Source organism: Colobus angolensis, unplaced genomic scaffold (genome assembly GCF_000951035.1).
Source record: "Colobus angolensis palliatus isolate OR3802 unplaced genomic scaffold, Cang.pa_1.0 Scaffold7, whole genome shotgun sequence".
NCBI classification, from domain to species: Eukaryota; Metazoa; Chordata; class Mammalia; order Primates; family Cercopithecidae; genus Colobus; species Colobus angolensis.
Genome location: NW_012120709.1, coordinates 14,575,495 through 14,587,966, shown reverse-complemented (window position 1 = coordinate 14,587,966; position 12,472 = coordinate 14,575,495). Strand labels below are relative to the sequence as shown.

General features: G+C 38.6%; 1 protein-coding gene across 2 annotated transcripts in view; it reads left to right on the top strand.

Annotated features, from left to right (window-relative positions):
* The window catches only part of NPAT (nuclear protein, ataxia-telangiectasia locus), a 64,660-nt gene extending 55,726 nt beyond the window's left edge, over window positions 1-8,934 (top strand). For both annotated transcript variants that reach the window (XM_011926671.1, XM_011926670.1), the window contains 3 exons: window positions 3,747-3,807; window positions 3,913-5,047; window positions 7,134-8,934. In XM_011926671.1, coding sequence (XP_011782061.1) covers window positions 3,747-3,807; window positions 3,913-5,047; window positions 7,134-7,211 — 1,274 coding nt within the window. In that variant the 3' untranslated portion in view covers window positions 7,212-8,934. The remainder of the gene's footprint in view (window positions 1-3,746; window positions 3,808-3,912; window positions 5,048-7,133) is intronic.
* The last annotated feature ends 3,538 nt before the right edge of the window (window positions 8,935-12,472 follow it).

The following is a 12,472-nucleotide window of genomic DNA, read 5'->3' as shown; positions in this document are numbered from 1 at the left end:
AAAAAAAAAAAAAAGCGAGATGTGGTGGCATGAACTTGTAGTCTCAGCTACTTGAGACGCTGAGGTTGGAGGATCCCTTGAGCCCAGGAGTTTGAGAGTGCAGTGAGCTGTCTTCATGCCACTGCACTCAAGCCTAGGCAGTAGAGCAAGACCCTGTCACAACAACAACAAAAATATATATATGTATATATGTGTGTGTATATATTAATAGAAGAAAAGAAAAGAAACTGGGTGTGGTGGCATGTATCTGCAATCCTAGCCACTTGGGAGGCTGAGGCAGGAGGATCGCGAGCCCAGGAGTTTGAGACCAGCCTGGGCAACAAATAGTGAGACCCGTCTCAAATAAAATTTTAAAATGAGAAATACATAACTTATAAATGGAAAAAATTGATAGAGTGAACTACTCCAGAATTTAAAGTTTCTGTTCAGCAAAAGACACCATACACAAAATAACAGCAGATTTTTACTCTGAACTTTGATGACTATGCTACCTGGTTCTCAGACTTTTCTTCCTACATTTTTTCATCATCATGAATGACAAAATACCCATGTTGTAAATCTACTCACCACCCTAACTCTCAGAGGTTTTTTATCCTTTCCACGCCTTATTTATTTATTTAATTATTTATTTATTTATTTTTGAGGTAAAGTCTTGCTCTTGTCGCCCAGGCTGGAATGCAGTGGCACAATCTCAGCTCACTGCAACCTCCACCTGCTGGGTTCAAGCAATTCTTCTACCTCAGCCTCCTGAGTAGCTGGGGCTACTGGCACGCACCACCATGCCCAGCTAGTTTTTGTATTTTTAGTAGAAACGGGGTTTCTCCATGTTAGCCAGGCTGGTCTTGAACTCCTGACCTCAGGTGATCTGCCTGCCTCCGCCTCCCAAAGTGCTGGAATTACAGGCATGAGCCACCGCGCCCAGCCCGCGCCTTTCCACTCCTAAGACTTATTTTAACTTCAGCCAACCTCTTCCATAGCCACACCTTGAATTTTTCACCTTTTTATTAGACTTACAAGATTTTTAAAGGCCAGTGATGTGTCTCAAAACACTCGTTTCCATATACCCATTGAATTCCTCTTCAACCAGTGATAGCTTTTCTTATTTGAATCCTTACCTTTCACTTGAAATTGTATCTTCTTTCTGGATTCACTTCCTTTATTAAACAGCCTAGAGCCCAGAAGCCACCACATCAGCCACTTTTGCCAGTACTTTTAATAACCTGCACATACACATTCTTCTACATACGCACTGGCTACTTTGCAGCCCTTGATCTGTCCAGCCAACCATCTCAGCTTTTATACCTGGACTTGCTAGCGTTGGGCGCCTTAGAAATGCTACCATTCCCTACCACTTAAAAATGCATTTCTCACCCACTGTCCACTTGGCAATCAATTTAAATGTCTGTCTCTCTGCTTTCTCTTCTGTTCTTCCTTCAAACTATTCCAGTCTTGCACAGCACATCTCAAATCTAGTCCTGCTCCTCCTCACTTTTAGCTACTGGTTTTATTTTCTATCTTAACCAGTATTAAACTTCACTTTCTGATCATCACTTTCATTCAGTACATACCTATTCTGCTTCCAAAATCATCCTTTCTTAAATAACTGTCTTTCATTCTTTCTAAGGTTAATGCAGTCTACATGTGCTCCAGATTCTTCTATATATTTTTCATCTTTTCCTGTTTGGCTTCTCTCCCTAGCTATAAACATAGGTTTGTCCCACCTGCTGACCTTTTATCTTAATCTCTTAACCTCTCTTAATCTTCCATTGCTTCATTCAAATTATTGTCTTTTCTCATGTATTTACTGAAACTGTCTTCACTAAGGTCACCAGTAGCCTCCTAATACTGCATTATGCATTGAAACTTTTCCATTCTTTTTTTTTTTTTTTTTTGAGACGGAGTCTCGCTCTGTCACCCAGGCTGGAGTGCTGTGGCCGGATCTCAGCTCACTGCAAGCTCCGCCTCCCGGGTTCACGCCATTCTCCTGCCTCAGCCTCCCGGGTAGCTGGGACTACGGGCGCCGCCACCTCGCCCAGCTAGTTTTTTGTATTTTTTAGTAGAGACGGGGTTTCACCGTGTTAGCCAGGATGGTCTTGATCTCCTGACCTCGTGATCCGCCCGTCTCGGCCTCCCAAAGTGCTGGGATTACAGGCTTGAGCCACCGCACCTGGCGAAACTTTTCCATTCTTACCTTACTTTGCTTTCCCTATACTGTTGATACTGTGGTGGCTTCTGGAGCCATAACTAAACTCTTCTCCTCCCTTGCTAGTTTTGTGTAACTCAGAGCCTTCAAACTCTACATATTTCTCACCTCTCTTCCTCAAAGACTTCTGCCTAGTGTTTTTCCCCTTGGTTAATGTCACAATTTATTTTTTTCCTTTACTTTTTGTAATGCAAATGCCCATTATTGTGTCTCAGACCCTCATCATCTCTTACCTGAAATATAGCCATCTACACAGAGTTTCTACTTCCAGTTTTCTGTCTTCTCAGTTCCATCTTCCACATTATCGCCAGATTGATCTTCCAAAAACATAAACCTATTCATGCATCTTCACTATGTAACACCCTTAAAGGGGCCAGGCATGGTGGCTCACTCCTGTAATCCCAGCACTTTGGGAAGCCGAAGAGGGTACGATCACCTGAGGTCAGGAGTTTGAGACTAGCCTGGCTTACCTAGTGAAATCCCTTCTCTACTGAAAATATAAAAATTAGCTGGGCATGGCAGTGTGCACCTGTAATCCCAGCTACTCGCGAGACTGAGGCACTGGAGGACTGGAGGTTACAGTGAGCCAAGATCATGCCATTGCACTCCAGCCTGGGCAACAGAGACTCTGTCCCAAAAATAAATAAATACATAAATAAATCTCTTAAAGGATTGTCTCTGAAACCTTTTGCATAATACATAAGATTCTTCATAATCTCATCTTTGCTCTTCTTTCTAGTTTTGATATCTTGCTGCTCTCCCACATAAATGCTGAAGCTCGTGGAAATTAAAATATGGCTATTAAAACTTCAGAGCATGTGCTCTGAGTGACATAGGCTTATAAACATGATAGGTACTTGGACAGAATTTTAAAATAGATATAATCTGTTGTTTTCTTTAAGTGACTACCTGGATGTAAGTAGTATATTATGTGCTATATTGAGCATTGTAATTTGTAGATCCAAAGACTGGATTTATAATATTTGCCTGAACTGGGCACGGTGGTTCACGCCTATAATCCAGCCATTTGGGAGGCCCAGGTGAGCAGGTCACTGGAGGCCAGGAGCTTGAAACTAGCCTGGCCAACATGGCGAAACCCCATCTCTACTAAAAACACAAAAAATTAACTGGGCGTGGTGGTGGGTGCCTGTAATCCCAGCTACTCGGGAGGCGGAGGCAGGAGAATCGCTTGAACCCGGGAGGCAGAGGTTGCAGTGAGCTGAGATCGTGCCACTGCACTCCAGTCTGGGTGACAGAGCATGACTGTCTCAAAAAAAACAAACAAACAGACAAACATAATATTTGCCTGAACTTGACGCATGTCATTTGCTCCATATCTGGATTTTCTCTGTAGCAGTGGGGAAATAGCCATCTTGTACTTATTTCAAAACTACTTTTTAAAAGCTGCTTTGTCAACATGTTCTATTTGCACGTTAGCTGTCATTTAAACATTTTTCTCATGATATGTGATAATTGTGATCTGTTCCATCCTCTTTCAGAGGAGTGTATTCTTTTTCTCAGGAATGTGCATTTATAATTTCAGGAAAACAAGTAAATAATTCGGTGGATTTGTCAGGTCATTCAGTTGGATGTCATGCCCAAAGGTGAGTATAAAGTAGTTTCTATCATAGATTATTTGAATGCTCAGATTTAAAACATAAAGGATTTCTTTATGCTGCTAGAAATAGTTTTGTTTTGTTTTGTTTTAGAACTGAAGTTTCTGACAAGACTATTGCCACAGATCTTGGGAAGAAATCAGAAGAAACCACAGTTCCCTTCCCAGAAGAGAGTGTAGTTCCAGCTGCTAAACCATGCCACAGACGTGTACTCTGTTTTGACAGCACTGCTGCTCCTGTGGCAAATACACAGGGGCCAAACCATAAGATGGTGTCCCAAAACAAAGAAAGGAATGCAGTCTCTTTTCCTAATCTTGACTCACCCAATGTGTCCTCCACCTTAAAACCTCCTTCTAATAATGCTATCAAAAGAGAGAAAGAGAAGCCTCCTCTGCCTAAGATTTTATCTAAATCGGAAAGTGCCATTAGCCGGCATACCACCATAAGAGAAACTCAATCAGAAAAGAAAGTTTCACCAACAGAAATTGTGCTTGAATCTTTCCATAAAGCGACAGCTAATAAGGAGAATGAATTATGCAGCGATGTAGAAAGGCAGAAAAATCCAGAAAATTCGAAACTATCTATTGGGCAGCAAAATGGGGGTTTGCGAAGTGAGAAATCTGTAGCTTCACTGCAAGAAATGACCAAAAAACAAGGCACATCTTCAAACAATAAAAATGTCCTTTCAGTAGGTACAGCTGTGAAGGATCTAAAACAAGAACAAACTAAATCCACCAGTTCTTTGATTACCACAGAAATGTTACAGGATATACAGAGGCACAGCTCATTAAGTAGGCTTGCTGAGAGTAGTGATTTACCTGTACCCCGGACACCTGGCTCAGGGGCAGGGGAAAAACATAAAGAAGAACCTATAGATATTATCAAGGCCCCCTCTAGTAGGCGTTTCAGTGAAGACAGTAGCACATCAAAAGTAATGGTCCCTCCTGTCACCCCAGACCTGCCTGCCTGCAGCCCTGCCAGTGAAACAGGCAGTGAAAACAGTGTAAATATGGCTGCCCACACATTAATGATTCTCTCCAGGGCAGCCATTTCTAGGACTACTTCAGCAACTCCTCTGAAAGATAACACACAACAGTTTAGAGCATCTTCAAGGAGCACCACAAAAAAGCGGAAAATTGAGGAATTAGATGAACGTGAGCGAAACTCTCGTACTTCTAGTAAAAATCTTACAAATTCATCAGTACCAATGAAAAAGAAGAAAATTAAGGCAAGTTTGAAAGTTTTAATTTCCAAACCACACCTTTTTTTCCCTTTAATAATTGTAGAATTCAGCAGTTTTTGCCACAACTTTATGTTATGGCTAAGACAGCTTTTAGTTTTCATTGACAGAATACATTGTCCAGCAGTGTTAATGTGGTATGCGCAGGGTGTCTAGGTTAAACAGCATTTTCAGAACAACTGCTGAGGCATTTGTTTATAAACGTCTTTCCAGGGGAAAAAAAATACAGTTTTTGTTTCTTTCTTGGTGGAACTCAAGTTTTTTCATGAGCATGACATAGTCATGGAAGATTGGGAAACACTATTAAACACTTGTGTGGAATTACCAAGTAATAAAGGACTTTGTTCTTAGATCTTCAGTACCCCCCCCCACGTCTTGTAATCTCTTCCATAGGCCCTTAAAAATGTTAGCATATGGCTGGGCGTGGTGACTCATGCCTGTAATCCCAGCACTTTGGGAGGCTGAGGCGAGCAGATCACGAGGTCAGGAGATTGAGACCATCATGGCTAACACGGTGAAACCCCGTCTCTACAAAAAAACAAAAACTAGCCCGGCATGGTGGCGGGTGCCTGTAGTCCCAGCTAATCCGGAGGCTGAGGCAGGAGAATGGCGTGAACCTGGGAAGTGGAGCTTGCAGTGAGCCGAGTTCACGCCACTGTGCTCCAGCCTGGGTGACAGCAAGACTCCTCAAAAAAAAAAAAAAAAGATATTAGAGCACTGGAAAAATTAAATTTACCTATGTTTTTCCTTTTTTTTATTTTGAGACAGGGTTTCACTCCCGTCACCCAGGCTGGAGTGCAATGGTGTGAGCTCATCTCACTGCAGCCTCCACCTCCCAGGCTCAAGCGATTCTCCTACCTCAGCCTCCCAAGTAGCTGGGGCTGCAGGCATGTGCCACTGCACCTGGCTAATACTTTTTCCTTTTCTTTTTTTTTTTTTTTGAGATGGAGCCTTGTGCTATTACCCACTGGAGTACAGTGGCACGATCTCACCTCACTGCAACTTCCGCCTGAGTTCAAGCAATTTCCCTGCCTCAGACCCCAGAGTAGCTGGGATTACAGGTGTCTGCCACCACACCGGGCTAATTTTTGTATTTTTAGTAGAGATAGGGTTTCACCACGTTGACCAGGCTGGTCTTGAACTCCTGACCTCGTGATCCACCCGCCTTGGCCTTTCAGGGTGCTGGGATTCAGGCGTAAGCCACCACGCCTGGACATTTTTTCTATTTTTTTAATTTTTTTTATAGAGACGAGGTTTTGCCATGTTGCCCAGGCTGATCTTGAAGTCCTGAGCTCAGGTGATCTGCGTGCCTTGGCCTCCCAAAGTGCTGGGATTACAGGCATGAGCCACTGCACCTGGCCTTACTTACATTTTTTCTTTAAGCATGGTTGTCTCTAGGAAGGCAATGCAGGGATAGCATTGATAAATGAAATTCATTTATTTTCAATTTGGTTAGCTATTTAGTAAGTGAATTGAATAGAAAGTGTTTAAAATATCATAGAGGAAGTATGGTATCAGGGAAATAATTTAGGCTTTGTTGCCCTACAAGTCTGGGTTTGAATCCTGCATCTACTGTGTATTGGTCCTGTGATCATGATTAAGTCTGTAGCCTCTCTGAGTCTCAACCTCATCACTTGACATGATATTACCAGATACCTTAGGCTGTGAAGTCTAAATGTAGTATATACATAAAGTATCTGGTGTATATTAAGTTTTGGAACTGACAAGTAGTACCTGTCACTTTAAACATCTGTTAGTAAAGCTTTCTTAGCAGTAATAACCACCTAGCATAGAAAGCATGTTCTGTCTTGTCTCATTCAACATTCAGATACTCTGGATTTGTATAATGTCTTTTGCCATAAACTAACATTCAGGTGCTATTGAAGTATATTTAATTAACTTTGGGTTTATAAAACTTGTCTCTACTTCTCTATAGAAGTAAAATTCTAATAGACTAAAAAAGTTTGACAATTTTAGTAGTATGTGAAAGAACCCAATACACTGTTTTAGGTGATTTACTAAGAAAGCATTTTGGCCTTGTTTGAGTTTATTTTTTCTTTCTCTTTTTCAACAGAAAAAGAAGCTTCCCAGTTCATTTCCAGCAGGAATGGATGTAGACAAATTTTTATTATCATTGCATTATGATGAGTAAACATTCTGGGCACATAAGAACAGTAGGTGTTCAAAACTCGTATCCCTTAAACTGAGTGTAGGGAATGGGATATTGACAGAATTTGAAAGCATGACCTGCACTTTGATTGTACTGAAATTTCACTTTATATCTAAATCATGCTGTTTCTAAAACAGCTTCCGAGTTTGTAAATAGACTTACTTGGTTTATTTTTATTTTGGGAAAAACATTTGCAGAAATGTAAGTAAAGCCAATCTGCAAAACTGTATAGCTTTGACAATTCCATATTGTAAATACTGTGTAAATCTTGTTGAAGTAGAGTTAAATCAACCTAATGTGTTTTTTGACTTCTTATGATCCCTAATTCTAAGACTTACTCATCTGGAATAGTTTCTCACTTGTTTTGGAGGAAAATGATGCTTACTCTTATAAATTACCTTCAGTAACTGTTCAACAAGACATTTAAATACACAGCCACTAAGTACTACAAAATGATAACCACCTCAACCGATAGCAGAATACCTAATTAGAAATCAATAGTTTGATGAGTTTTTTCCTAGAGTGAATACTACCCCTTTCTTATAATTGCTGTAAATATTATATTTCTGGAATTTTACACTTTACCTGTTTCTTCTGATCCCTCTGTTCTCTGTTTTAAAGAGAGAATTTTGTAAACCATTTATTGAATGTTCTCATCTTTCATTTATAACTTTTAAGATTTTTACAGGACTTTAAGTGGTTAGACTATTGAGCCATAAAAAGTTTGGTTTGTAGTAGAGATTTCTCGATATGTACTTTTCCCCTAAATGCTGGGGATTTAAAGAATTGCACTAATTCATAGAACTCTTTACATTGTAGTGACCAATGCACATATAATTTAAATCTTGTGTTCTATGTGAAAGTTTATGTGGAGGATTATCTTCTGGTGTTGTGTCCATCATAAGATGTAAAAAGAGAAATCATAGTTTTATATTTTAGTTTCTCCTACAATGGGGTATGTTAAATAACTATATCTATACTTAGATACAGTGCATTGTCTGTGTCCCTTAAAGTGTTACAAAGAGTTTCTCTCAAAAGGTCCTTAAGGAGAGTTGAGAGATGAGAGAGGTGCCTTCTCTGTATTAGACTCACACACATCAGTCAAGTTGAAGAATTGGTTTAAACTTTTAAATGAGAACAGAAATTATAATTAGTACCTGACCAATTGTGCCTAGATATTAAAGTATGTTCTCTTTAGTACGTTCCGTTCAATTAAATATCAGTATATTAGGGATTTTTTTCTACAGGTGTATATTTTGTTAAAGAGTCACTTTCCTCAACCATTTTTTTGTACTGGGCCTTAAAAAAAATCCATCCAACCTTAACACAACATTTCTCAGTGTAGAAATCGTGTCTTCTTAATTGCTGAACCTTACTGCAAAAACTTGTGATGTAAGAAATTTTTATGATGTGGCAGTGGTCTATTCCTGAGAAACTAAATATCATATAGTTAATGTTTATTTAACTCAACTTGAGATTGTACTACAGTTAGGTTTGAATAAATATTTTCATTAACTTCAGAAGTTTGAATTACTTTACATTGGCAGTCTTGTTTAGAAACTGATTAAATTCCTTTGCAAGTCAATTCTTACTCTTTTTTGGGAGTTTGTACAATGCTGAAAATCACAGTTTTCTTCTTATTCAATTCATACTTGGGTATGCTAAGTACTGAAAATTCATATACAAATAAAATAAGTTGAGTTTCTTCAAGATATATAGTTAACTAACCAGGAACTGCTAAATAAAGTCGAAAGATAACTTGCATTTGGAGCTTTTATGTTCAAAGGCAAGATCATATCCCCATTTTACCTTAAAAGTCCACAGGTCCTGGACTTCATTATACTGTTGTACCTGGTAACCTATTTGAATACTTAAATGCCCAGTGGCTGCATTTCAGGGTTGATGTATACTACAACAATCCATGGCTGTTTTTATAATTACATGTAAGGATCCAGTCTATTGTTTGGATATTACTTAGAGGTTATGGCAGTCAGTGTATGCCAAATCTGAGAAGTGTTGTTAAGTAAAATCTTGTTACAGATTTAGCCCTGGATATTATTAGAACTATAGTGTGTTGAAATTGCACATGAGAAAAGCATCCATCAGCATTCATGCAAAGGCTACATGTCATGACTATTAGGAGTAATTTCAAAAGTGTATTATTATATATTCTGCATTCATCCTTTCTCTGGTCATCTTTCAGGCTCAGGCCCAGCTTTCTGAAATTACATAAGTTTTGACTTTATTATTATTTATTTTGCTGCTTCCTTTAAACAATGGACTCATTGTGTAGTTTTCTTCTTTTTACAAATGTTATCATTTTGTCATACTTTTGTCTTTTTTCGTAAATTTGTATGTACATTGTTGAATTCATGATACATATAGTTTCCTAATGCTTTTTGTTTTTTTGAGAGAGGGTCTCACTCTGTACAGTGGCAAAATCATGGCTCAGTGCAGCCTCGACCTCCCAAGTTCAAGTGATCCTCCAACCTCAGCCTCCCAAGTAGCTGGGACTACAAGCATATTCCATCATACCCAGTTTTTTTGTTTTTTGTTTTTTTGTCTTTCGGAGAGATGGTGTCTGACTATGTTGCCCAGGCTAATCTCAAACTCTTGGACTCAAGCAGTCCTCCTACCTCAGCCTCCCAAGTGTTGGAATTACAGGCATGTGAGCCACCTCATCCAGCTGCTGCTTTTTACTTCCAATAATATAAAGCTTTTTCCTTTTTTTAGCTATTACAAACAAAAACAGCAGTGAGCATTTTTGTAAATAAACATTTGTTTATGTTAACTATTTCCTTAGAAATTTTAGAGAGTAGAATTACCAAATCAAGAAGTTAGTGTACCTTTTTTTAAGGATCTCAGTATATTTTGCCATATGCTGCTATTAAACTTGCATCAGTTTACATTTCTACCAGCAAATTGTCATTTTTTTGCATAGCATATGCTTATCCATTTCCAGAGGCATATTCAACTATATCATCACCTGTTTCTAGGTTTGTATTTCCTGATTTGGTAAAATTAGGAGTTAGCTCCTAATCTATTTGTTTCTTGTTTTGGTATCTGATATGAAAAAAGGGTCAATGTACATTTTTTCCCTGCATATTTAACTGCTTGACAATTTGTTCACTTGAAAATTTAACCACTGCACAGTTTGTTCAGATAAGCTTTCCTTTCCCCTGCTCATTTATTTAAGATGTCTGTCTTATCCTACACTGATTAACAATCTCTTATTCACAATTCTAAAACCCAAAAGGTTCTGGCAAACAATTTTTTTCCCCTAGATTTAACATCAGAACTCATTCTGTGGCAAACCTGACCTGAAATGACACGAGGCCACTTAACAGTCTTTATCTCGGGCCGGGCGCGGTGGCTCAAGCCTGTAATCCCAGCACTTTGGGAGGCCGAGACGGGCGGATCACGAGGTCAGGAGATCGAGACCATCCTGGCTAACACGGTGAAACCCCGTCTCTACTAAAAAATACGAAAACTAGCTGGGCGTGGTGGCCGGCGCCTGTAGTCCCAGCTACTCGGGAGGCTGAGGCAGGAGAATGGCGTGAACCCGGGAGGCGGAGCTTGCAGTGAGCTGAGATCCGGCCACTGTACTCCAGCCTGGGTGACAGCGAGACTCCGTCTCAAAAAAAAAAAAAAAAAAAACAGTCTTTATCTCATTTATAGTAATGTTGATTAGTCTGCTGTTCCAGACTCAACTGGGAGGCATATGGTGTATACATTTAGTTTTTAGAAATCCAAAATATTCTGCTTTATGAACCCCAGCTAACCCCAAAGGTGTATGATCAAAGATTTTGGACTTGTATTAAATGTATACACATATATACACACTATATAGTATGTGTATGGTCTATTCTGTGCCACTGATTAAATCATAACTTTTGTGTCCACTGTTACTGTTTTTGTTTTTTCAAGTACTCACCCTTTTATGCTTCCTGATGAACTTTAGAATTACTTGTATTATTTCAAATTAAATTTCTATTGGAATATTTGAACTACATTAATGTCATAAGCTAATTCATAAAGAAGCAAAAGGTAAAGATGATACGGTATGTATCAAAGTGTTACAGTTACCCCTATCAGAAATATCTTGCTCAACTGGGTGTTTTTGTTTGTTACTATTTTTAGAAAGCTCTTCATTTCATAGTTTTAACTGGTTATTGCTGTTATGTAGGGATGGTCCTGCTTTATTAATATAAAATTTTTAGGGAGACATATAAAGAGAAAAGTGCACCACTATAAATTCATGCCCTTCAGTGAATTTTCTTTAAGTAAATACATCTACATAATCACTATGAACATTACCAGTACCCTAGCATAGTCATTTTTGTGACTTCTAGCACCAGAGATTAATTTCGCTTGGTTTTCCTTAACGATATCAATGGATACATGGAGTATACAATCTGTGAGAAACACTCATGTTTTGTATAATTCAGCTCAGTCATCCTCAATGCTGTGTATATATTCATTGTATGATACTACGGTTAATCCATTTTATAGATGGAAAAAGTTTATTATGAACAGACTGCTGTGAATGTTCTTGCACATTTTTTTGTGAATGCATTATACTTCTCAGTTGGATAGATACTTAGGAATAGGGTTGCTGGAACACAGCTGCATATATTCAGACATTCAAATTTTTTCATTTTCCAGAATGGTGGTAGCAGTTTATGCTATACTCACAGTATAAGTTCTCGATACTCCGTGTTATTTCCAATGTTAGATATTTTCATTTTAGTGTGTATTGGTATATGTTGTAGTTTTAATTTGGTGTTGGTTTTCTGGGGTTTTATTTTTTTTTAATGAAGTTGAACACCTTTTCAAATACTATTTGGGCATCTTTTGTAGACAGTCCAAGGTTTTTGCCCATTTTAGTATTGGGTTGTCTGCCTTTTTCTTACTGATTTTTAGTTCTTTCTGTATTCTGGATACAGGTCCTTTTTCGGATGGATATTAGGTATCTGAGTATTTTCGTTTGTTATTCTTCTAAAAGCTTTACAGTTCAACCTATTTCATTTTGATTTGGCTGTCTATCTGGAATTGATTTTCCACATTGATGTACAATTAACCCACACTATTTATTACCAAAGATTATCCTTTCCCAACTACATTGCACACTTTTCTCATAAGCTGGTAAATGTGTAGCTTTGTTTCTGGACTGTATTCTGTTCCATTGGTCTGCTTTAAGATGTGCTAATAACACACTGTCTTTTTTTTTTTTTTTTTTTTTT